Here is a 27,015-nt window from a genome sequence, read left to right as displayed (position 1 = left end):
CCACACAGCATTTGAATGTGGATTTAGGTTTCAAATGTCAACGTTAGGAATTAGGCTTCAATATTTATTTAAAAGACCAGCCAGTGACAGAGGATTAGAGGCAGTAGTCATGTCCATTTACTGTCATTGCATACACTTTGATACAGAGAGATGGAACAACTCAAAAATGAGGATGAACAGAGAGAAAAACAAAAAAATACAAACGGCAAAATTCTCATCCCTTCACCTGAAATTATTATACAAACAAAAATAAAAACGCTTCTAAATCAAATAAGCAGCTGCACTTTTTCTTGAACATTAAATACAATTATTAGCTTTATACACCTAGCTCAACTGTTACTTAGGTTGGCACATTGATACACAAACGTCAACAAATTCAAAAGGTAATGAAAAGCTGATGAGCTGCTTTTGGTTCATCTCCTACAAATGATATCACAAGCTCTTCAAAGATGAAAATATGAGGGGAAACATTTACATTTTCAAATGAGCTCAATATTTAGATTATTATTAGATTTTGGATCAGTTTTATGGTGTTAATGCTCTGTCTTCAGTCTCTCAGCACAAGAACAATACAGTTAAAGATGTTGACTTTTGCTTAAAATATCAATAACATGTTCTCCTCCCTTCCATCTAAAAACATATTGAAGGATGGAGGAGGTCTGCTGATATTTTAAGTGTTTCTATTGTCAACAAATCCCATAAAAAGATCCAAACCATCAATGAGACATTGAGTTGAGAGCCACTATCAAAGTAATGAAAGAAAACTAACATGTTGGTTGTTGTTTTTTGGAATACAGAGTTTAAATAATCTGTTCTGTCATCAACAGCCAAATTAATAAACAAATCTGTGAATAAAGACACCACTGATGTTTTATTCTTAACTGAGTATTAGCTATGATTTAACAGACTTTACCGTGTCATATTTGACTTTGAATGGTACCATATCATGATGCAGACTTGATCCACAGATTGCGGGAAATCACATATTCTGTCAATTCTAAAATGGTTGGTGATTATATTACCAAATTAAAATCATACTCTTGCATAATCTCCAGCCGTTTGGGATTTACTTTGGTACCTCATTTGAAGTCTTATTTAATAATTAAACAGAGTTTAGACACATTACAATTTGTTAACATAAGAACACAAACAAATGTGTTATGTTATTGGGAAATTCAAGACACCTTTTTCCCTTTTTAACATTAGACCTGCAGATTTTTTGAGAGGAGCCGAGCATTTGGTGTCCTGAGCTACGTGACCCTGAACACACTTTCCTAATTTCCACCAGACTGAAAAGAAATAGCCCAAGCACTTCTCTGCAACTTCAACAAATAGAAGAAGTAAAATAAAATACAGCGTGCAGACACACAAACCCAACATATCCTATGTCAAAAACCAAAGAAATATGACACAAAACTACATGTTTTTAGAAAATGACAATAGAAATTAAAACTAGTAGAAATATTGACCGTAATCATCAGTTTACTTAACAGTTCTATGGCAGCGAGCGAGGGGAGATAACTTGTTGTATTAACTACAGAGCAGGTAGCACTTATTTCAGTGTGAAAACACTTTAAAGAGATAGTGTTAAAGTAGGGTTGTTTGAGGTATTTATCAATATTGAGTGGATAACTCACAGAAGATGGCGTATGGTACACTACCAGTTTGTGAAAGAAACAGAAGAACCGGCAGGAAGAGAAGCTAAGGGCTGCTGTCGGCAGGGGCAGCAGCTAAACGTATTCTAGCCACCTTAATACATCAATACCAGTTTAAGCGTAAGGCAACACGTCTGTCAGAAAGTGCTGTGCCGGGGTTTTAAAGCCATTATCTGGGCTCTCTTCCAAACTAAAAAAGTAATTTTACCTCATACAGCAAGAAGGTTGATGGTCTAATGCTGCCTTGATCAGTTGGGTTGTTTGTGATGTTGTGTGACTTTGGTGAATCTGAAATCAACCCTTAGAAACACCATAGTCACAAAATAACACAAACAAACTAACGGATAGACAGCAGGATAGAGTTGTACACATACTAAATATAGCATACACTCAGGCTGATATAGATTTTTTTCGAAGTTGTCCAAATGTTTATATTGTATTCATATGTTTGGCTGCTGCCCCTTCCACAGCAGTACATAGCTTAACCTGCTGCTGCTATTTATGTTTCTTTCACCAAACTGGGGGCTTAACATCCGCAGTAGGTTCTACACTGATTTCTGGTAAGTCCTTCATACAACCGCACCTTAAACAATAAAGAAGAACTATCTCTTAAAGGAGCACATACTGTTATGTTATATTGGCGTAACACTGGGATAAAACACAAGTAAGTGTTTCCCTGCTCGACCTCTTCCACACGTTGGACTGAAGGACGGTCTTTCACCAAACAGCCTCTGGCTTCTCGCCCTCGAACACACCACTGCCTTGTTAAGTTTTTTTAAAAAGCAGCAAATCGGTCAACTTCTGGAAAACGTTTAAACATACAGACGGGTTTAATTTGTACCCTTTGTCTGCTGCTTTAAAAATGATTACTTATTCTACAGAATAGTGAAACCTCCACCAGTAACAGATGCTGCGTCTCTACCTGCTGCTTATTTACAATAAAAAGGACAATAGGGTTAAATACAGGCTCTGCTGCACACCGCTCATACTTATCAGGAGCTAAAGGTTGTTTGTTGGACAAGACCAAGTTCATGTAGGTTCTCCTTTTCCTCCTCTTCTTCTTCTCCTGGTTGGGTTTGAGGCCGCTAGCATGCGGCTGCTATCTGAGCCTCACTGCGAGGATCCTGGAGGTCCTCACACGTTGGGGCAGCATCTGTTCTGGAAGAGCTGGTCCACCACCGAGGAGTCGGCCAGCGTGGAGATGTCGCCCAGGTCTCGTTCGTCACAAGCGATTTTGCGAAGCACCCGTCGCATGATCTTACCTGCAGAGAGGCAGAGAGGATGTATCTGTTTATGTAAAGCTGACTTAGAGCTTTATACTCTTTTTTGTTTGTTGACATTGGCTTTGTTAATTTGAAACCAACTACATTTAGTTATTTTTTCGGTTCAAACTTTGCTTCAGACAACCCGAACCGTAAGGACAAAAATGTCACCATTGAAACTCATTAAAACCACCATCTTTGATCCCACTGCCATCACAGCATGAAATCCCCTTTATATTATATCAGGCTCTCAATCTGGAGCCCTGGTTTCCACATTTTAGTTGTAGATTGATTTAATTTCATCATGGTTGCCATATACAGCAAATACATACTATTTTCTTTTTGGTTTTCTTGCACATAATAAAATGTAGAAAAATGTTTACAAGTCACTGATACTGCGGCATTATGTAACCAAACTGGCATTTAAAAGGTTAAAATCCCGCAAATGAATGAATATTTGAAGGAAAAAAACTGGATAATGTTAATATACAATATATAATCAAATAAATAAGGTCATTTTCTACGCTGTGATATTTTCGAACCAAGTTCTAGTCATATATGTTGTGTTTGAGGGACATTTTGGAGCAAATATCTCAAATATAAAAACCACAGAAATCTAAAACCCCTTACGGCAAGCAGGAAGTGAAAAGGAGGGTTTTCTTTATAACTTGAAATAACTCATCCTTTAAAACAGTAATGCAACAAGGGTTTAGTTGCATCTCAAAATATACTAGTGTGTTTCAGCAGTCAGGTTTTGCTCTGAATTTCCTCCTCTATGAGTTCAGCTAACAGCTAACTTTATTCTGACAATTACTCAACCAGCTCTCTGTAACTTTGGTAACTTTACCTGATCGGGTCTTGGGGAGGCCTGGAGCATTCTGGATGAAGTCTGGTGTAGCGATGGCACCGATCTTCTCCCGCACTGCGAACACAAAAGACAAAATCAAATCAGATTTGGACTATCAATAGTGAGTAGAGAAGTACAAATGCATAAAAAGAAAGATATCTCAAGCAGAACTATATACAATACATTTGTCAGAAATTGTTTTGGAAACCTTCATTGAAGCACTTTTCTGAATAAAAAACATAGATAGCGCCCTCTGCTGTTCATAAAAAGCTACAATGATTATGTTTTATTTTACTGTCTTTATATGTTTGCATTGCTATTGAACTGCTTCTCAATAAATAGTTACATTCCTTTCAGATCTTTCTGCCTGACGAGGATACAATTAAAAAAAAAAACTTGTATGCGCCGTTCCCTGACCAGGCTGTGTTTACCGACCTTGTCTTTTGAGGTCGGCCTCCAGCGTGCGGTTGAACGTCAGTCCATCAGTCAGAGTTACGAAGCAGTAGAGGCTTTCTCCTTTCACAGGATGAGGTCTGCCCACCACCGCAGCCTCGGCAACGGCCTCGTGCTCCACCAGAGCCGACTCCACCTCCGCTGTACTCAATAAGTGACCTGCAGGGAAAGAGAGGAGCAAAGGGAGGTGTTTAACGAATCTTGGCTTTTAGATATTCCCAATTTATCACAGAGGGCTCAGTGGGCGGTCTTACCGGAGACATTCAGCATGTCGTCTATCCTCCCCGTTATCCAATAGTACCCATCCTCATCTCTACGGCAACCTGTAACGGATGAATAATAAAATCATTTAAAATAAAAAAAAATGCAACAAAATAAGATATAAAAGGAAATAAAGAACAAAATATATTAAAAGTAGGTCTTATCTCTCACCATCTCCTGTGACGTAATATCCCGGAAACTTCTTGAAGTACACGGTTTCAAACCTCTGCTTGTTCCCGTACACCGTCCTCATCACACCGGGCCACGGCTGTTTGAACACCTGTTTGAAAGCAGAGGGAGCAGAAACTGATCAAAACACAGGACCAGTGAATACATCAAACATCATTAACACGTGGTGATGATGATGATGATGCTCACCAGGTACCCTTCGCTCGGTCCCTCCAGCTCCTCTCCAGACTCATTCAAGATGGCCGGAACCACTCCGAAGAACGGGAATGTCTGGAGGACAGAAATGATGGCAAATAAAAGTTTGTTTTTATTGGATTTGTGTTTAATTACCTCCACCAAGGAGTTTATATGTGTAGCTTAGTCTGTCTGTCAGCAGGATTAATGATAAGCTCCTGGTACAATTGTCATTAAACTTGGTGTTATAATACACGTATGATAACATTGTGTAAATAATCAAATGCCTCTTAAATAATTTCTGATTCTATACACTTTTTCATTGTCTTAAATGTTTTTTCTATCACTTCTTTCTTCTTCTTTTGTCTCTTATTTTCAGTTGTTTTCTAATAGCATTCATGCAACATTGTTAAACATGTTCAAAATGTATTTAATTCAGTGTTAAAGCAGAACTGTGTTATATTTAATTTACTCACAGCAGATCCAGGTTTCATGGGTGTGGCTGCAGGGAGAGGAGTCAACACATGTCCACCCTGAAAGGCCAGAGAACATCCAGTTAGAAAAGTGTTTTATCCCACAGGGTGTGAATAACCTGTGTTTCCAGCAGAGGGCAGTCACACTCTGCAACTACTGCTACTACTGAATAATATTAATAATAATACATTTAATTTGAATAGTGGCTTTCTAAGTGATCAAACACTTCAAACAAGCATGCATACAAATAGGATAACAAAAGATACAATAAAATAAATAAGAAAAACGCAGAATAAATATTGTATTTTAAATTGTCAAGACTGTAGAGAAGGCCATCCTTTCCTGCCCATTTAACATTGATGAATGCAAGACATACTGGATGCCACTTAGTGGATATGTAATATTATAACTTACAGTTTCTGTCTGCCAGAAAGTGTCCACGATGGGACATCTCTTCTCTCCCACCACGTTGTAGTACCACTGCCAGGCCTCGGGATTGATCGGCTCTCCCACCGTCCCCAAGACTTTCAGAGATTCCCGCTTATACCTGCAGAGAGAGCGTCATTTACCACAGAAACCATTCGAACGGCTCCCTTGCGTGACCAATAACATGTTAGATTATGATGGTCTGAGGCGACTCACTTGTGCACCGGCTCTTTGCCGTACTTCATCAGCAGCCTGATGGCGGTGGGAGCCGTGTAGAACTTGGAAACATGATATTTGTCCACAATCTCCCACATACGGCTCACATCTGGGTAAGTAGGCAGGCCCTCGAACTGAAACACACATAACAAATCGTAATTATATAAGAACTTGAACAACAGAAAGATATTTTAAAAAGAAGAGGAAATTATATAATTAATAAAATAAGAAGTATATCTATAAATAATTGTATTTTAAGGACAAAGAGTATTGTATGCTGTACAACTTGTTAAGACCCCCGAGGGAAACATTTTAAAAGACAGTGACTTAAGCTCTATCTCTGGTCTAAACCCAAACATTTTAAAATGTAATTAAAACTAAAAAGCGTTTTCCACCTGTAAGGCTTTTATAGTCATCTATGCAAAATCCTATAAATAGAAATCATAGGACAGATGTATTTAAATGAAGCTTTCTTTAGTTGCAGATAGAATCAGCCACCACCTGCAGGCAGACACAATCGAGTTTGTAAAAACAGGAAGTGGAGTAACGGCCCTCACTCACCAGGACGCTGGTGGCCCCGTTGGCCAGCGGGCCGTAGGTGATGTAGGAGTGTCCGGTGATCCAGCCGATGTCTGCCGTGCACCAGTACACGTCGTCAGGCTGGTGGTCGAACACCAGTTTGAAGGTGGTGGCGGTGTAGACCATGTAGCCACTGATGGTGTGGAGGACTCCCTGCAGGCGAGAGGAGCGTTGGGAAGGATTTGACGCGGTGGATGATTTTAAAACAGTGATTTAAAAAAGACAAAAGCATATTTTTGTTGCGTGATGGAATAAAATGATAGAGATATTTATAATTTGTTGCTTGAGAATGAGAAATGTGTATTGCTTCAAATTATGTTATATGTATATTTTATCCCATTATTTTTACTTCAAACCTCTTTAAAAACATATTTAATGATATTTAATTGTTGAAGGGTGTCTAAGATCTACGTTTTTAACTTCCAATAAAAAAATAACATAACTTGAACATTTTCAGACAGCTCGCTTCAATTTTCACATTTACATTTTAACAGTGTATCTGTATGGATGAGTGCAGTGTGTATGTGTGTGTGTGCGTGTGCGTGTGTCTACTCTACCTTGGGTTTGCCGGTTGAGCCGCTGGTGTAGAGGATGAAGAGAGGATCTTCAGAGTTGCACCACTCTGGTTCGCACTCGTCTGAAGCTCCACGTACCAGAGCGTGCCAACACAAGTCCACCTTGGGGTTCCACGGGACCTGCAATCAAACACACACAGAAACACACAGAAACGTGCACAGACAGGACAAGTGAATACAATATTCATGACCCATGTCAATCAGGTAATTGACATTGAAATGACAGATGTTTTTATATGCTAAAATAAAAACAAAAGGGAAAGAAAGTTAGTTTGACAAACTAGTTAGGAGAGGAGTGCAAAACGTGAAGTCTGTAAATCTTCAGTTACTGTGAAGCAATCAATTAAGTGCATTTAGGAAACAAACAAGTCATTTTTTTCTTTCTGAAAATCAGAGCTGAATAACTTTCCATCTGATATAAAATAAGATCTCAAATATAAGGTAAATATAAGACAGAACGAAAGATAAGCGATAAATCAAGATAAGGAAAAATAAGATGCATGTTGGTAGCTCTGAGGAGAACAGGAACACTACAGGGGAAATTAATCTGGTTAATTTAAATTAAACTGATCTTTAACGTGTTTTGGATTAATCTCATTTGCCTTCATTCTGCCACAAAGAATCAAGTTAGCCTCTGTTGACGAGTGAATCGATCCTGATCTGTCCAGTCAAACCCACAACTCACACAGTATTACACAAAAAGCTGTTTAGATTAAGATTAGTAAGAAAATCACAACAATCTTCAGAGACAGCAGGTCATTGGGCTGTGTAAAAGTAAGTAGAAAGTGTAAAACTGCAACACGAAGGGTGAGTTCACAACAGATACAAAAAGAGAAAAGTGTTATTACCAATTCAACTCTGACAGACGGCCCAGAAAACATCTGAGATTATTTTTTATTTCATTTTAAGTGCAATTTTCGGTCTTAATTCAGATTTTCATGCAGATTTTTTCCTATAAAAGTTTACTGAAATGTAATCTGTTATCTTCATCAACAAAAAAAATGTTTTGTCTTAATATCAGCGGATAACAGAAAGAACATTTTCATCACAATTACATTTGTTTGTAAATCAGGGAGGGGAATAATGATACATTTTAATGTTCACAAATGTACTCTGAACCGTCAAATCACATCATTTAAAATGCTGTTGCTGGGTAAAAACAATAAGCAATAATAATGTCTTAATTTATATCAGATTCAAAAGAAAAATATTATATTTATCATAGAGAAGCATAGATTTAAAGTGCCAACAATTTATGAAGCAAACGTCTTTCTTCGTTTATTGTTTTTATTCTACAGCAGCAATATGACAGGTCTACTTGTGGGGGAAACATTCTTCTAAAAAGCCAAAAGAAGAAAGGGGGTGATGGGGGTTTAGTGGAGGGAGGAGGGAATGAAAATACCTGCGGAACAGGACGAGTTTTCTTTACCCTCCCTGTCTGTTTCTCCTGCTGGGCGGAGGAAAGGAAAGGAGGGAGAGGAGGAGGAGGAGGAGGAGCAGGAGGAAGGAGAAGTTAATGAGGGAGAGTGGTTATTAAAAACAAATTAAAAAAACACAAAATTAAAAGAAAAACCAGGGTCCATAACGTCACCAAAAGTTGATATGGAGAGAGGATTAGGGAGCTTTTTAAGTTTAAAAAAGATTGTAGCTTTTGAAAAAGACCCAAACCACAAAACCAGTTGTAGAGAAGTCAGTAAAAGTCTTTACAGGTGTCTTACTTTGTTAATATAATGGATGTAAAGGATTACAATTAGAAAGACTGTTTAAAAGGATAAAGCTGGCTTTAGTCCATATCTTTCTTTTTGTCAATAAATCCCATCAAGTAGTTTCTTTAGTTTGTCTCCAAGCCCAGTGGTTCCTAATACAGAGGTAACTCTTTAAAAACACAGATGCATGGTTTAATCATTTTTCAAATCAAATCAAGTTTTATTTATATAGCACATTTATATACGATTTTTGGTCGAGCCAAAGTGCTGTACAAATAGTAAAAATACCCTACAGTAAAGACATTTTACAGCAAATACAACAGCACAGTTTGTTCAGAATATCAGTATGAGAGAAAACGACACCCTCTGTCCTTAGACCCTCACATCGTACAAGGAAAAACATCCAGAGAAAAACCCACAATTTAAAGGGGAAAAATGGGAGAAACCTCGGGGAGAGCATCAGAGGAGGGATCCCTCTCCCAGGACGGACAGACGTGCAATAGATGCCGTGTGTAAATCGAAGAGATAATATGTTTTACAGCGTAGGTAGACCGAATGTTAGGAAATGCATGTGTCTATAATAAGAATTTTTAGCTCAATTATCTATTTTTGCTGTTTGAAAGTGTAGCATTCAATCAAACAATCAGGTGTATTGTAGTGGTAGTGTAGTTTAAATGTAGTTTGTTCTTACACCATCAGCAGGGAAATTTATTACATTTCTTTATTCCTCATAAAAAAAAGGATTATGAAAAAATAATTTGCAAACTTGCAGAAACACTTGTGTCCAAACGAGTGTTATTTTCAGCTTTGAGTGGGATTTATTGACAATAAGAAAAATACAGAATATCCCCACCCCTTTTCTTAAAAAAATACTGAGAAATGTAATTAGTGTGGTATTATTTACAAGTTAGTCAAATTGACCCTTTTTTAAGTTTTCTGCCAAAAAAGGGAGTAGCAAAGCAATGATGTTTTCTTAGGGAAATGTGAACTTAAAATAAAAATATAAAACACATAAAAGGACACACCATGATGGGACTGCATGATATGATAAGACAGTATGACCGTAGAGGATCGATCTAACACTGCAGGAACTCTTTGGCCCGGTCTGGAACGGCCCGGTTTGGGTTTTTATCTTTTAGTTTATGGTTTACCTGCAGATCAGGACAGGAGCGTTTGGCGGGAGGAGACTGAGAGCCCAGAGGAGTCTCTTCTGCTTCTTTAGACAAGTGCTTCAACATTATACACTTCTGTATAGGGAAACCCCTGTGCACACACACACAGACAAAGAGACTTAGATTTGATAATCACTACGTCATACACACTGAGCATAACAGACATGTTTCTCTGAATGCTCTGTATGCTTAAATATATTATTTGCAGCATTAACAATCATTATTAACCTTATAATACTAAAGTACTGTATATTAATAGTGTGTGTGTGTCTGTGTCTGTGTCTGTGTGTGTGTGTATCTTACTTGTCTCTGCATTTCTGCAGTGCTTCGTTAGCTATGAGCTTCAGGTTGATCAGCTTATCTCCTCGGTAGAAACCATCTTTGCAAATGAGTTGGACAAAGAGAGAGTGACAGGTGATGAAGAGAGGGAGGAGGAAGAGAAGATAAAGAAATACATCTGGATTCAGACCAGATTGAGCAAGAAATAACTGATAACGGAAGCTAACTTCGGGCGGGACTGGATATACAGTATGAGCAGGGGTTATACTGTAAACATAAGCTGCTGGAAGTGGAAGAAGTAAACTCATAGATTCTACTTCAGTGTACTACTTTGTTTGTTAAAAGTCCTGAATTCAAAATCTATATTAAAACTGCAAAGTCATAAGAATCAAAATATACTTAAAGTACCAAAAGTAAAGAAGTCACCATGAAGAACGGCCCATTTCAGAATAATGTGCATTCAATTATTTGATTGTAGAGTGGAGCCTATAAATACATAAATGAAGTCTAAAGACCTCTTTTCTTAACATTTAATTACGCAACCTAATTTATGTATTGATTATATTTGATCTGAATATGTAAAGTAACTTAAGCTCTCAAATAAAAAAAAATACAATACTCGCCCCTGGATTGTAATGAAATAAAAGTATAAAGTAGGAGAACATTTAATTTCTCACATTAAATACAAGTTCCTAAAAATTGTACTGAAGTAAATGCACTTTTTTTTCCATCAATGTCTGGAGGTAGCTTTTTTTTTTATGTAATACGTACACTATCTGATACTAAGTCTCTTTTAGGCTCACATCATTTGGTGCCCAGGCATTTGTTACATTTCAATGTCATGCTTTTTAATGTTGGGCTCTCATGTTTTACAGCATGGGCCTCACCCCTCTGCAGTTTCAAAGGTAGTTGAGATAGTTTACTAAACTTTTACCATGGGTAGTAAAACTCAACGACACCCAGTGAAGAACAGAGATCTGTGTTACCATCCATGCTCTAATTACGTTCTTAACAAGCTAATAAAACTCTCTGAGTACACATGCCGGTCAGAAGGAAAGGCTCTGATCCGATTACACGACTTCTATGAATGAGAAATGTGTTAATGTGTGAACGCCAACCAAAGGCCATTAACTGCAGATTTACAGGATTATCTACACAGACTTTAATCCGGCTAATAAGACTTTGATTACTGGGCTCAGCGCAGCAGCTCGTCTCAATTTATTCTGCATTTCCTTTCAGTTTCACTAAGGCGCGTTCAGGGACCTGAAACATTTTAACGCCATTTCAATTTCTCAGATGTTATCTCTCCTGTCATTTCATTTTGAAGCAGATGAAACTGAAGTTCATTTTCACTGCATATTATATTGTATATAAATCAATAGACTTTTTTAATTGTCAGAAAATTGTGAAAGAGTTTGTCAGCGTTCAAAATAATGTTTTTTTTGTTTGTCCAAAACCAGAAGATATTTGCTGTACCAAAAAACAGAGATGACGGAAATCTCCATGTTTGAGAGACTGAAAAATGTCATGAAAAAAGTATAAGAATGGTTACAACCCCAATGATCCAGTAGTAATTTGATGACGATACATTTGTCTTTTTTTGATACGGTAGCAGAATAGATCCAGAACAATTTGCTTATCTATCCAGTGGTGTATTTTTTTATAAATCATTCCCTGTACCCCAAAAGGCCTTTCAGATATTCTGCCGTGTAGATTTGTTTTAGTGTTTTTACAATCCCACCTGCTGTGATGAGCAGCGAACACTCCGAGTCCAGGATCCTCTCACACAGAGACTCTGCTGAGAAACCTGCAAACTGGAAACAAAACCCCACACACAGTATTAAAGTATTAAAAATACAAACTTTATCTTAAACCATAATTTACCATGTTAACATGTTTTTCTCTGCTATGGAAAAATATGTTTTTATGCACTATTTGTATTTGTTGAAAGGGTGTTGAAGGCATTTCATTTTGTGTGAAGTGGATCCCACTCATGAGGCGGATACAAGCATTAGTATTTGTGTAAACTATCAGCTACCAATGGGATGTTTAAACGCTCTGATGCTACAAATATTCTTTGTAGCATCCATGTGGTTTCTCTACTGAGACTTGACCGCTCAAGAAGACAACAAAGTCTTTCCTTCTCTGGAAATAAGCAAGTGAGCTCTCTGGGATATGTATAAAATAACTGTCTTTTAAAACCTTGTGAAAATGTAAAGGGTGTTTCAGTCATTTAATTTAGTGTGAAGTGGATCCAAATCATGGAGCGGATGCAAGCATTATCTTTGACTTTCATTAAATGTGAGATAGGTCATTTGTGCTGCATTCATGTAGTGTCGGAATATTCTGCAATCTTGCTTCTCTAACTCACCACGATGGAGTGAACAGCTCCGATGCGGACGCAGGCCAACATGGCCACCACCAGCTCCACCACCATGGGCATGTAGATGGAGACACGGTCGCCCTTCTTCACTCCTACAGACACCAAGACGCAGTGCGATCAGGTCAAATAAAACAGACGTTTGCCTTAAGGGGCCAACAACTGTGGAGTAACCTTCTTTTTAGCATCAGACAGGCTTCTTAAGTGTCCTCTTTGAAACATATTTTATTTGAGGTTTTGTTTTCTTCTCTATTGATGTATTCCCAAAAATGTTCCTCATTGTACTTTGTCTAATTGTGCTGTTTCTGTAAAGGGCTTTTTAAACTTAATCAAAAGCTATATAGAGTTGCATTGAGCATTCTTATTAAATAAAAAGAGCAATCCCTCTTTTGATCTTAATATTTGTATATATATGTTTCTTAAATTGCGCTTTGTTTCTTGTTTCTATGTCTGTGAAGCACTTTGTAAACTTCTTTTTTGAAAAGTGCTAAATAAATAAAGATTATGATCATTAAATGCTGAATAAAAAGGAGAAATCACATTTAATCCCGTTTACTAGAGGATCAGCCAAGTCTTCACAGCCCTATTTAATTACACAGTTGTATTTATAAATCCGGTAGATTTAACAGGTTGACGTACCCTGAGACTTCAGGACGTTGGCGAACTGGCAGACCCTCTGCAGCAGCTCTCTGTACGTCACCGTCAGCTCATCCCCCGGCTCGTTGCCCTCCCTGAAAACACATCAAAACATAAAGAGAAATGTGAGAGAGAACATCTTATTTTAACAAAAACTAATCTGTTAGTAAACTGACTGCTACATGGAGGGTGCATGGGTTTACAGCTCCTTCTTCATTCATATAATCAATCAATACTCAATTAAAAACACTATTGCCTAATCATTTCTGACACTGGTTTCTACAACCAACATAATCCCACTCGTTAATCACATAATTATAATGAATCTATATTCAATTCAAACTCCTTTTGCTAAAATGATGCCAATTGAAACAATCATTATAAATCATTGCATTCTTATACTCAATTTATACTCAGTTCAAGCCACTTTTGCTTATTCATTTCTTACAAGGGTTTCTGATACATCCCAATTATTATAATTTACATGTTATGCTTAATCATTCTTACGTCATAACCAGTGTTACCCCTACCATTGTCTTGGAGGGCGCTGCGCCCCGCCAACGGAGCCCCACGCCCCCCCCCTGAAATTCAAGGTGGTTTTTTTTCATATATTTATATATATATATATATATATTAACGATATATGATATAGCTAGATATAGATAATATATATATATATATCTATTATACTAATATAGATATATATATATATATATAATATATTATATATATATATAGATATATATATATATATATATATATTATATATCTCTATATATATATATATATATATATATTATCTATATATATTGGGATAAAGAAGTTGCAGGTTGATTGACGTCAGTCAGAAAATGTTATTGCATAATTTCCTGTTAACACAAAATGGTAAAGTACATGGATTTCTTGCCTCAAACCTGGCTACAATGACATTTGTTAAACGACATACTGTACACAAAGGCCAACGTCGCCCCGCACATTGTGATTTCCAGACATATTTTCAAACTATTATTTGGTTGACAAATGAATTGTAAAACATATTTTCTGCAGTGATGCTGCAACTGACAATTATTCTCTCAATTAACTGAGTAATTGTTTGATCTGAAATGTAAAAGAAATAGAGAAAATCCTATTTTCCTGAAGCCTAAACGTTTCCTAACCAGCTTAAATCACTATTACATTCATTATTTTAGCTCCAATTGTTCAATAAATTAATAACGACAATATTCCAGAGTTGAACCCCGTCCCTATGAAACTCATTTGGTATAATTAAAAGCTTTTATTCGAAAAGTTCTGTATTGTTGGTTTTGCATAAATGATCTATCCAAGAATGTAAAGGGTTAACAGTATGACAATGAGAGGCTTAAGTAGAGATGAATTTAATTATCGTGATACAACTGATACATTAATATAATTATATAAATGTAATAATAGTGCAAAGTTGGGTCCCAGCTCTCCTCTTCATCACTAACTGTGTCTCGTCTCTGTAGACTCTGAGAGACGAGATTCACGGACACGGATGTAATTTAATAATCTGGAGAGGCAGCGCTGTCACAACTCATTCATCTCTCTGTGCTCTCGAGACAATGCTATTCATCTAAAAGCCTTAGTCCAACAAAACGAGCCTGTGTGAAATATGAGCTACGTGAACTTGAATGTTACTTTTGCAAGGATGCATTTTCCTTCAACGCCCAGGGTGTAACTGTGTTGTGAAAAAGGGGAAAGTTGAAATCTTTCACAACTGGGCTGAAGTTCTGCCGATCAAAATCTGGCTGTGATAAAAGTTCCGTTTTTTAGATCTTTTTTTTTTGGGGACTATTATTACATTTATATAATTATATTAATGTATCAGTTGTATCACGATAATTAAATGAATCTCTACTTAAGCCTCTCATTGTCATACTGTTAACCCTTTACATTCTTGGATAGATCATTTATGCAAAACCAACAATACAGAACTTTTCGAATAAAAGCTTTTAATTATACCAAATGAGTTTCATAGGGACGGGGTTCAACTCTGGAATATTGTCGTTATTAATTTATTGAACAATTAGAGCTAAAATAATGAATGTAATAGTGATTTAAGCTGGTTAGGAAACGTTTAGGCTTCAGGAAAATAGGATTTTCTCTATTTCTTTTACATTTCAGATCAAACAATTACTCAGTTAATTGAGAGAATAATTGTCAGTTGCAGCATCACTGCAGAAAATATGTTTTACAATTAATTTGTCAACCAAATAATAGTTTGAAAATATGTCTGGAAATCACAATGTGCGAGGCGACGTTGGCCTTTGTGTACAGTATGTCGTTTAACAAATGTCATTGTAGCCAGGTTTGAGGCAAGAAATCCATGTACTTTACCATTTTGTGTTAACAGGAAATGATGCAATAACATTTTCTGACTGACGTCAATCAACCTGCAACTTCTTTATCCCAATGCAAACTAAATGCCACAAATGTACTCCTTCAAGTTTGTCTGTTTTTTGCTTTAAAAGCTCTCTGAGTTTTTCCTCTATTCCCCTTTTGCAATATAATGTGTAAGAGGGGGACAACAAGTGCACATTTATAAAACACACGCATATTATTTTACACATTTTCCCTATGAATACTTTTCATATGAGATAGTAATGTACCGTGGAACTCGGACACAGCTCAAGGAGTAAAAGTAAAAAACACCTGAGGGAAAAACGTCCGTCAACAAGAAAGAGATGAGGCGTAAAGTAAATAAAAAAAGACATGGCCGAGAAATAGTAGAGAGAGCATTATGAAAGAGTGTTTAGAGGGAGGTAAAAAGAGTGCAATCTTCGGAGGACTTTAAATCCACCATGGGGGGACAAAACTGTTGCAAAACTTGAGCAACAGTATAAAATATTTAAGCATGAACACGCATGTTTATGAGCATTGAATACAAGCTTAAACACGTCACAAAAGGTTCCTTCCCTGAAGTTTAAATGTGTTCTCAGTCTACCAACATGTGTAGACATGGACCATAAAGTAGAAAATACGGTGGCCCGGAAGTGCAAGACACCACAGCATTTCAGAAAACACAACAGCATTTCAGAAAACGCTACACCATTTCAGAAAACACCACAGCATTTCAGAAAACACAACAGCATTTCAGAAAACGCTACACCATTTCAGAAAACACCACAGCATTTCAGAAAACACAACAGCATTTCAGAAAACACCACAGCATTTCAGAAAACACCACAGCATTTCAGAAAACACAACAGCATTTCAGAAAACACCACAGCATTTCAGAAAACACAACAGCATTTCAGAAAACGCTACACCATTTCAGAAAACACCACAGCATTTCAGAAAACACAACAGCATTTCAGAAAACACAACAACATTTCAGAAAACACCACAGCATTTCAGAAAACACAACAGCATTTCAGAAAACACAACAGCATTTCAGAAAACACCACAGCATTTCAGAAAACGCAGCAGCATTTCACAAAACGCTACACCATTTCAGAAAACACAACAGCATTTCAGAAAACACAACAGCATTTCACAAAACGCTACACCATTTCACAAAACGCCGCAGCATTTCACAAAACACAACAGCATTTCACAAAACACCACAGCATTTCAGAAAACACAACAGCATTTCACATTGGACGGAAAGGGTATTCCTTTAGGGAGAACACTTCTTGTTTGTGATTGGACAGAGCCAGCCAGAGAAGCACTGCTGTGATTGGTTGTTTTTGCTGCCAGTCAAGAAATGACGCTTCGTGATTGGTCAGCACCCGAGCGCAACATGTCCCAACACATCAACCGTTAGCTGTTAGCACACACTCAGAGCTCCTCATATCTGTTCAGAAACTGGACAAAAGTTAAACAAGTACAAACCACAGACTGTCTGTGTCATGGCGAATACAGTCGCTGCTTTATTTATGTCTGTATGACGCTGTTGTGAGTGTGGACGGAGCAGCTACAGGTTAGTTTAGCCTGATCGATCCGCCCCCTCTCCAGCACGTCTTGTTTGAATGACAGGAGTAAACACTGACAGCTGCGGTGAAACTCGACAACAAAATGAACATATTGACCGTGATTTAATTGTAATACACGTTTCAAAGTGATGCCGAAGTAACTACATACTGATACCGGTTAGTAAAAACCATGAATTAATGCTTTGACAAGTCTGCAGACAAGACAGCAGGCGAAAAGCTTTTAAAATGCGTGTTTTCTGAATGGAATCGGATCCATCAAGCTAAACTAACCTGTAGCTGCTCCGTCCACACTCACAACAACGTCATACAGACATAAATAAAGCAGCGACTGTATTCGCCATGACATATACAGTCTATGGTTTGTACTTGTTTAACTTTTGTCCAGTTTCTGAACAGATATGAGGAGCCACTGAGTGTGTGCTAACAGCTAACGGCTGATGTGTTGGGACATATAGCTGTTAGCACACACTCAGAGCTCACAGCTCCTCATATCTGTTCAGAAACTGGACAAAAGTTAAACAAGTACAAACCACAGACTGTCTATGTCATGGCGAATACAGTCGCTGCTTTATTTATGTCTGTATGACGCTGTTGTGAGTTTGGACGGAGCAGCTACAGGTTAGTTTAGCCTGAAGGATCCGATTCCATTCAGAAAACACGCATTTTAAAAGCTTTTCGCCTGCCGTCTTGTCTGCAGACTTGTCAAAGCATTAATTCATGGTTTTTACTAACCGGTATCAGTATGTTGTTACTTCGGCATCACTTTGAAACGTGTATTACAATTAAATCATGGTCAATATGTTCATTTTGTTGTAGTTGGTATCTCCCATAGGATTTACATGGAGATACGCCCCGCCCCCTCTCCAGCGCGTCTTGTTTGAATGACAGGAGCAAACACAGCTGACAGCCGCCGTGAAACTCGAGCGATTAGAGCGATGCGAATATTGGGTAGTCTACCATAGTATTTACATGGAGATAAGCCCCTTAAAAACCATGAATTAATAAAGCATTAATTCATGTTTTTTTCGCATCGCTCTAATCGCTCGAGTTTCACCGCAGCTGTCAGTGTTTACTCCTGTCATTCAAACAAGACGTGCTGGAGAGGGGGCAGATCGATCAGGCTAAACTAACCTGTAGCTGCTCCGTCCATACTCACAACAGCGTCATACAGACATAAATAAAGCAGCGACTGTATTCGCCATGACACAGACAGTCTGTGGTTTGTACTTGTTTAACTTTTGTCCAGTTTCTGAACAGATATGAGGAGCTGTGAGCTCTGAGTGTGTGCTAACAGCTAACGGTTGATGTGTTGGGACATGTTGCGCTGTCGGGTGCTGACCGATCACGAAGCGTCATTTCTTGACTGGCAGCAAAAACAACCAATCACAGCAGTGCTTCTCTGGCTGGCTCTGTCCAATCACAAACAAGAAGTGTTCTCCCTAAAGGAATACCCTTTCCGTCCAATGTGAAATGCTGTTGTGTTTTGTGAAATGCTGTTGTGTTTTCTGAAATGCTGTGGTGTTTTCTGAAATGCTGTGGTGTTTTCTGAAATGCTGCGGCGTTTTCTGAAATGCTGCGGCGTTTTCTGAAATGCTGTGGTGTTTTCTGAAATGCTGTTGTGTTTTCTGAAATGCTGTTGTGTTTTCTGAAATGCTGTTGTGTTTTCTGAAATGCTGTTGTGTTTTCTGAAATGCTGTTGTGTTTTCTGAAATGCTGTTGTGTTTTCTGAAATGCTGTTGTGTTTTCTGAAATGCTGTTGTGTTTTCTGAAATGCTGTGGTGTCTTGCACTTCCGGGCCACCGTAAGAAAACATATAAAAAGCTGCACAGTTTAAACCCCAGAAGGAAACCGAGATGTTTTTGTGCAACTTGTTTGACATTAGACTCACATAACTTTAATGAGCAGTGAAACGCAGAGTAAAATCACTTTCAGATGTGTTGCGTTAAATCCAAAATGACTGTTTCATGCTCGTTCTCTCTTTTTATTGCTTAACCGGTTGAGGCTGATAAGACCAGCATTACAGGAACACACACACACACACGCACACATAAGCCCCGCCCTCCCCTAGCATCCAGCATATGAAACTGTTGCAAAACGCCTCTTTTAGCAGCAGTGAGTGACAGCTCACTCTACAGCTTCAGTGGTAAACTGATCCAGAAACACACTGCTGCCTCAGTGGAGTTTCTCAATAGTGCACACACTGTTTCTTTAGGTTCTTCCAGTATAGTGTGTATATGTGTGTGTGGGTGTGTTGGTGGTGGGCAGGGAGCTGGCAGAGCTGAAAGATCTCTGTGACCCGCTTGGCACCGAGCGCTAATGGGAGTTCACAGAATGACTGATACTGTTTTAGAGCACTGACATTGATAATCATTTACAATACGATATCTGAGCTGCAGAGTGTGTGTGTGTGTGTGTGTGTACAACCAGGACACAATAAAGACAGCGGTTATATAGTTTAGATACTGACAGATATGTAAGAGATAACTAAATTAAATATAATACTGGTTGTTTTTTTACATATAAACATACAATCCTGATAAGAATCCTTGTATAATCCCTTAACAGGACAGAGTTAAATCATGTTGTCAGTGCTCTTTGGAGAGAAAACTATGTACTGTTTCTTCATTAACTCACACCTTTGTTTGTTTTCGCAGCTCATATAACGTATAGGCTGAAATGCAACTGCCGAGATATCTGACATTAGATGATATACATTGTTATACAAGTGTGGCAGATCAATTAGTTATGCTAAAAACAGCTAAAAACAGCTAAAAACTTGTATACGTTTTATACTGTTGGTAAGACAAAACAAGCAAACTACTTTTTTAAAACACTTTATAAATAAATGAGTTGAACATGCAGGAGAAACATGTTTTGCATGCTGGTAAACACTTCACTGAAGGTCATCAGACAAGTTTGCCCGGCTATCTTTACTGCAAATGTTAAGAGCGATAATAGCACGTACACACATTAATAAACACACACACGCGCCTATAAATAAACAATAGTGATACACATCGTCAACACTGTGGCTTTGAATGTCAGGGACTGAGGAGGACAAACTGTTTCTTTAGTATGACGACATCACTTAAAACTAAAAAAGACCAGCGTATCAAATGATAATACACACAAGAAAATGTAAAAACTACTCGCATGCTTTCTTTTCTATTTCCTTAATGGAACAAGTGACTTCTCGAGGTCAGGGTGAAAACAGTATCAGCATTTAGTTTGAGTTAAAGTGGCTTAGTTCATCATTTCATTCATAGTGATAAAACTAAATAAAGAACAACTCATTTTTATTCAAAGCCATAAATTGAACACTGAACGTCATGTGCTAAAACACATTTTGCATTTTTTGACCGAAATGTAAGAAGTCCCTTTACGGATCTTACTCCTGTAGATGTTTTAAGTTCTAATTTGAACTCCTCAATATACTGTTGGGTAGTTTAATCTAAAAGATGATCATATGTTTGTAGCTTTGTCCTGTGAGAACCAAACATCTCTAAAAGAATCAGCTTTTCAGCACTTTCTCCCAAAAATAATCCTTGTTTTCAGATTTGAAAAGATGCATTTTTTAGCTGATCTAAGAGGCTTTTATACGCTTAAGAAGTAGCAGATTAAATCCAAAAACAATATTGACAATCTGTTAATTGTTGTATTTTTCAAGCAAAATGCTAACATGAATGCAGGTGTTCTGCTTTTTCTTGTCAAATGTGTTAATAAATTAAATATTCTGGTTTGCACAAATGAATCGATTAATGGCTAAAATAATCTGCAGACAAATCTGAATAAGAATAACTGTTTGTTACAGAGGAAACATTTAGCAGATAGTATGATTAGTGAATCGGCAAAAAGGTTGGCATAAGTTGAATTTAATCAATAAAAGTCTACATTTACTGGTTTAGCTGTTGTTTTTTTTGTGTAAAAAAATGTCACTTTTGCTCAGGGATTCAAGATGTTACACTACAAGACATCTTATAGAGAAAATGATCTAATATTAATGAAAATAATGATAAGTTGCAGCACTGCTTTCAGAGATGTTCCTGCACGTTAAAGTCAGCGGGGGCTCACTGTTCTGGTATCTCCGCTACATTTAATCACACGTTCCCACTTTCCCCATCCTCTCCCTGGATGGCACCGCTTTAAAAAGCCTTGTGCGGCCTGACTGCATTCCTCCCTGTGGCCTCAGCATTTACATGAGGACACATCAGAGCCCGGAGGCAAGAGGCACAAAGAGGGAGAAGAGAGAGTGAAAGAAAATAAGTGATGCTGCCGAGCGAGAAGAGAAGCCTTTCAGGACAAACAGGAACAAGTGCAGTGTTTCAGTAAAGAGGGTCAGCCAAGAGGAAGAGATGGAGAGGTTAAGGGAAAGAATAGGAGCAGGCATGTCAAATGATAAGAGTGATGATGCAAATGTGTGTACAGGGAAGTAGTCTTTTCTTTTACTTAATTAAAATAGACATAAATTGCCCTTTTAGCTCCAACGAATACTTGATTATCATAATAACAAACAACTTTTATCAACCCAAAAAAACATATTTTTAAATGTCATGCTGACAGGTGCACTTGTTGTGATGTGAACACACACACACACACACTCACCAGTAAAAGGCCACTTTATCTCCGAGCTTCCTCTCGTGGACGTTGCGGTCGAGCAGATTGTAGCAGATGTTGGTTGAAGCTCCTTCCATGAACTTGATGAATATTTCTCCTTTAGTCACATCGAAGTTGTATTCGAGGAACGGACCCGAGTGTTTGGTCTTCCAGAAGAAATCTTTAGCAATGTCGCCCCAAAACTCTGCAGGACGGGATGAGAGACGGACACAAAATAATAAATATACGTCTTCATCTCAGATACATTTGTAAGTTACAGGTCTCACGTATTGTCTTAATTAATGCAATGCTTCAGATTGAACAGGAAAGACAGTTATGTTGCAAATTACAGCTTGTATGTCGTTGGCCTGTGTGGCTCTTGCAGTCAGGCCACACATGTTGCAAGATGCATTTGGTTGACAGAGGATTCGGATTGTGACAACCACTTTTAGAATTAACTTTAAAATGTGCAAAAACAACAACAGAGGTCCACCAAAAATCACCAGAACAAGGTGAAATTAATTGATTATGTGTTCAATTTAAAAACTACACCTCAAAATGATTTTCATTATAATACAGATTGTTTCTCAGTTTATAAGTTAAGCAGTGTGTCTATGAAGTGCAAGAAATTAGTGGAAAGTCAATTTCCTAAAGTTCTGAAATGTCTTGTTTTGAGCAAGCAAATTTAAAAGATTGTATTTGTTGCTTCTTTTAAAAAAAAAAAATGTTTAAAAAGGTGTATGCTTTGAATCCAGGCCACTGTGGAAAGGACTGAGCCTTGCTACATTACTGCTGCTTGTTTAACCAGTTGAGCTACCAAGGTGCTTCAAAGGTCATCATTTAAAACAGAAAGGCAGCAAACCTTCCCTTCGGGGAAAATGCAACCAGATAAAAGCTTTTGAAAGACTGAGTGTTTCACTGAATAACCAGCAGAGCTCATGAAGAGCTAAATACAATATTTATTTTAGCATTGAACAAAAACAAAACCTGCCAACATATGTGTTTGCAACACAAGGTGGTTAATAATCATCTCCCTGTAACTTGTCCCACTTGTTGAAGTTCCTTTTGCGAAATGTTTATGGGCTAGCCTTCTCTGTGTATCATTAACATACATAACCATAAGGCATAATAACCCAGCATCGTTATTTCATCATGGCACAGCTATGGAGAATGTAATAACTGTTGTTTATAAACTCCTGAGCCCAAAGCCAAGGATCAGATTCCACCTGCAGGAAAAACTTGTTTCATGTCTCTTACATACTTTACACAGAGACTCCACTTCACAAGGAAATTAAATTAGCTAGTGTTTGATTAACAATAACTGCACTGATATGGAATCTGGTCTGGTAAATTCAGCAGAGACACGTCCCGCCCAAAGGACACACCGCTTCCTTATTACCAGAAAACCCTGACATAATCCAGCCGTACACGTTGTCTGCAGGAAACAATTAATCAAATATTTTTAACAAGCCATACTTACAGGTTTTCAGGGCTTAACATTTAAGTTATTTTGATTTAAAAGGGGACCTATCATGCAAAATGCACTTTTTGATGTCTTTTATACATAAATATGTGTGTGTCAGGGAACTCACGCAGCGTCAGAAAATAAAACCCTCTCTCTTTTCCTCCGTACCCAAATCTCTAAAAACGGGGGTACAACGGAGCTGATCCAGATTTGCGTCCGATACGACGTAATATCGGAAATGTAGGCTGGCTTTACACCCACGGCACTATCAGAAAGTTGCTATCAGAAACAATGCCCGACTGTTTTGGACGTAATATGATCGGTGTTTACATTAGCATCGCTAACACTCTACACTAACCTGTACTGGAGAGCATGTGTGTGAAGAAGCTGGATATAAAAAGGAACTCACCTTGTGGTATAACCGGCAAAAGAGAAAACCTTTGAGCTCCATACTGTTTCAGAAATAATCCTTGATAATCCATGATATGGCGTTTCATCACGGCAGTATTTAGTTTAGACAGTAGCTGCCGGGTCCCGCATGAGCTCAGCCTCCTCCTTTTTTATTTATCAATTTATTTATTTTTTAAAGGTTTATACCCCGAATCAGCACTTGTGAAACAGGAAGTGAAATAGAGGGATATGAGGCATGGCTAGAATGGGTGATCTGTTTGGTATTTTGAGCAAAACACTTCATAGATATATATACAAATATATAAGAAATATGTCTGAGACCTATGCTATTGCCTAAAAATAGCATGATAGGTTACCTTTAATTATTATTATGTTGATTTTACTCCTGAATTGTTGTTTTTTCCATAACATGTCATAGCATAGACAAAAGTGGCCGGAATAGAGATATCTTCTAATCTGATGTGCCCTCTAGTTAAATTAGGGTTGAGGGCTTGGCACAAGCCCTAAAATAATAATATTCTGAAATGCAGCTTTAAGTCACAGTCTGAGTAAAGTCTGAATAACTCAAATGCCTTTGCCTCAGCTGAAACAACACTGTGGAGGGTTTCTGCTCTGTATACTTTAGCACCTCTGACATAGACCTATTATATTTGCACCATCGCTTTTTAAATCAAATACATAAGACTTATATAGTTATGCAAAACGGCTCATTTCAGAACACTCTGTATTATATTATTGATTATAGATATCCTGGATAACAATTAAGTCTTAGTTACTTAGTTTGTTAACAATAATGTGACAATACTGTTTTAAAAAATCTTATTCCAAAGCCTGATTATTCTTAAGAATTACAACGTAATATCTCTTTTAAAATATGTAGTTTGTTATTATACTATCATCAAATCAGTGGCATAAAATGTTCTTTAAATGACAATAATATAGTTAAATTATAATTATTTCAGGGCCAATAAATAAAAAAAGAAGTACTTATCGTGGCTCCAGTCAATCGGAGCAGAAAATATAGGATAATCCAGTAAAGTAAAAATATCTCGAAATTCTAAGTACAGTAAATGTACTTTTACCACTTTAACAACTTAATGACATTGTGACAGAATTGACTTACCATCAGGATTCTCTATGGACTTTAAGTAAAGCTCCTTGTATTTCTCAAAGCTGGGGATGTGAGCTTCCTTCTTCAGCTCCTCAGACCCGTGGAAGACGTCTTCCTTTGGTACTTTTTCGGGAATCATCTCTGAAACGCTTGTTTAATACTTTTCCACGTTGGCTCTAGCACGCTTGCAGCCCAGCTTCGTTTGAATATCAATCGATATATCGACTGCACGCACAGACGCTGTCACAGATAATCAATATCAGCAATGCAGGACGGGAGAACAGGAGCTGCAGGAGCGAGCAGCACAATTAAGCAATGCAGCTGCAGCAAAGTTCATTCAGACTTCCTTGTTTTGCAGGATGTTTCCTTGTTGATTTCCGTAATACTTTACGTGCAAAAGCCGCGTTTGGACCCAACACGTGCAGCTGCAGTTGTGAAGCAAAGTCCGAATTAGTTTTCGTGCAGCTCCGGTGGATTTCTCGTGTGAAGTACCGCAAACAAGGACACGGCTGAGTGGGTGTCCAGTGAAGCTAACAGGCTAAGCTATCTCACACCAGTAGAAGGTGGACACGCGCTGAGACGAGGCCCTTCTGTATTAGCTTTTCAGACTCTACGTGTTTTTAATTATCAAATTAAAATCTTCACTCAGTCAGCAGAGGGTTTTCTAATAATGCCCTGGAGGCTGAATTGAACTGTTTTTGTCCCAGCGGTGACACTTCTTCTTCTTCGTCTCCTTTCCTTCTTCTTCTTTTCTTTTGACAACGATGAACTCTGTTTGGCTCAGACCGCCAGCCAATCAGAGCGCACGGTGCCTTCGCGTACTCCACAAAAGCTCCGCATTCACACTTTTAACAATGGTAAATGCGACCCCTCGTTGCGTTCAAGTGGTCAAGGTTGTCGTAAATACTTAATGGTGAAAAAAAAAAAGAAGAAAATAATTGTTTGTTTTTTTAATCATACTTCCTTTAACAGGCCATTTTATCTCCAAGACATGACAAGCATAATTAACCGTTAGAAAGGGTTATATTATAATATAAAGTTTAACTTAGTAAGACTTTGAATGCAACACTTCTACTTGTAACAAAGCATTTTTAGCTGATGTATAACTAAACACTTACACTTTATTAAATATCTGAGTAGAAAACTTCTTCCACTTCTGCATAGAATTGATCTTCGTATCCGCAAACATCGATATATATACATGTTATATATAACTATCGATCGATCTAACGCTGTGATAAGGAGCGTGTAGGATGGTCGTTTTGACAGTAGTCTTTGTACAGTAGTGTAAGGAAGTGAAGTTTGCCCCTACAAACAGCAGGTGGCGATATTGTTCAACTTTGGAAGGAAAATGTAGGCATAATGGACAAACATCGTCCAATTAATCCAGGAGATTACTCATTCTCAGTTTCAGTTTTTCTTGTACATTTGTAAATGGTTTGCATGCATACAATACAAATCAATTGTTTTAAGTAACTCAAGCTGTCTGATGGATTAGTTAAAGTTCAAAGGAAATATCTCAGTGAAGAAGTTGAGAGGGACATGAGAAGATTAAGAATACTCACTTTAAATACCAGCAACTCAAAATGTGTAGTATTTTACCACTGAGTGTCATCATTAAATTGTTTTTTGTTCTTTTACTTCATCTTTTCCACACTCTGGAAGTCCCTCCGGCCATCTCTGATGTCAAAGCTCTGGAGCGCTGAAGGTCAAAGGTCAACCTCAGGCCCGGACTGAAGGATCATGCATGATTCACAAAGACTGCTTTGTTTTCTGTGTTCAACGTGGTTTTCTTCAAGTTTCTCTGATTTGCTGCATGTTTCATATGTACAATGGACAAGGACTATTTCAAAAGTGCAGCAGAAAATAACAACTTTTGTTTGACACTTTTTTGGGTGAAATGTTTTGACAACTACGGGATTCATTTCCATTAAATGTTGTACAAATATTTATATTCTTATCAGGATCATTTGTAATAAAGTTCTTGATACTCATATTTAATTTACCTTGATTATCAGGTCCAAAGTATAATTGTCCATTACTTTGGAAAGCAGCAGAAAAAAGCAGAACTGAGTACACTTTTATACGGGTTTAATTTATCGCAACTCTCAAAATATACAGTTACTTTTATTCAAATACGATATTTTTCTTATATCGTGCAGCCCTAACCTACAGCAGTAAATGCAACTCACACA

At 37.7% G+C, this 27,015-nt stretch overlaps 1 protein-coding gene across 3 annotated transcripts; it reads right to left on the bottom strand.

The window, feature by feature from the left end:
* Positions 1 to 37: 37 nt before the first annotated feature.
* On the bottom strand, positions 38 to 25,580 carry acss2 (acyl-CoA synthetase short chain family member 2). 3 transcript variants are annotated; one of them, XM_034131918.1, is made up of 19 exons: positions 24,833 to 25,580; positions 21,843 to 22,038; positions 13,288 to 13,379; positions 12,640 to 12,743; positions 12,010 to 12,082; positions 10,293 to 10,368; positions 9,969 to 10,080; positions 8,514 to 8,558; positions 7,094 to 7,231; positions 6,519 to 6,689; positions 5,958 to 6,091; positions 5,730 to 5,862; positions 5,318 to 5,374; positions 4,857 to 4,937; positions 4,650 to 4,758; positions 4,472 to 4,540; positions 4,200 to 4,376; positions 3,765 to 3,839; positions 38 to 2,917 (listed from the first exon to the last, which is right to left on the bottom strand). In XM_034131918.1, exons 1-19 carry the CDS (start codon positions 24,957 to 24,959, stop codon positions 2,790 to 2,792), a joined length of 2,097 nt encoding a protein of 698 aa, XP_033987809.1. In that variant the 5' UTR covers positions 24,960 to 25,580; the 3' UTR covers positions 38 to 2,789. The 3 variants fall into 3 exon arrangements, with proteins under 3 accessions (XP_033987809.1, XP_033987808.1, XP_033987810.1); XM_034131917.1 differs by having other exon boundaries at positions 8,514 to 8,561; positions 24,833 to 25,579; XM_034131919.1 differs by lacking the exon at positions 8,514 to 8,558 and having other exon boundaries at positions 24,833 to 25,579.
* Between the last annotated feature and the right edge of the window lie 1,435 nt (positions 25,581 to 27,015).

Source organism: Trematomus bernacchii, unplaced genomic scaffold (assembly GCF_902827165.1).
Source record: "Trematomus bernacchii unplaced genomic scaffold, fTreBer1.1, whole genome shotgun sequence".
Classification (NCBI taxonomy): domain Eukaryota; kingdom Metazoa; phylum Chordata; class Actinopteri; order Perciformes; family Nototheniidae; genus Trematomus; species Trematomus bernacchii.
The sequence above is the reverse complement of the archived record's forward strand: the minus strand, read 5'-3'. Positions and strand labels throughout refer to the sequence as shown.

Bases quoted from the DNA above. Each gene is read 5' to 3' on its own strand.
- acss2 (XM_034131917.1), bottom strand. From the start codon at position 24,959: ATGATTCCCGAAAAAGTACCAAAGGAAGACGTCTTCCACGGGTCTGAG. The intron at 12,083-12,639 runs GTGAGTTAGAGA...TTTTGTTTCCAG, and splicing joins GAGCTGTTCACTCCATCGTG to TTTGCAGGTTTCTCAGCAGA. The intron at 7,232-8,513 runs GTATTTTCATTC...GTTTGATTGCAG, and splicing joins AAACTCGTCCTGTTCCGCAG to GTCCCGTGGAACCCCAAGGT.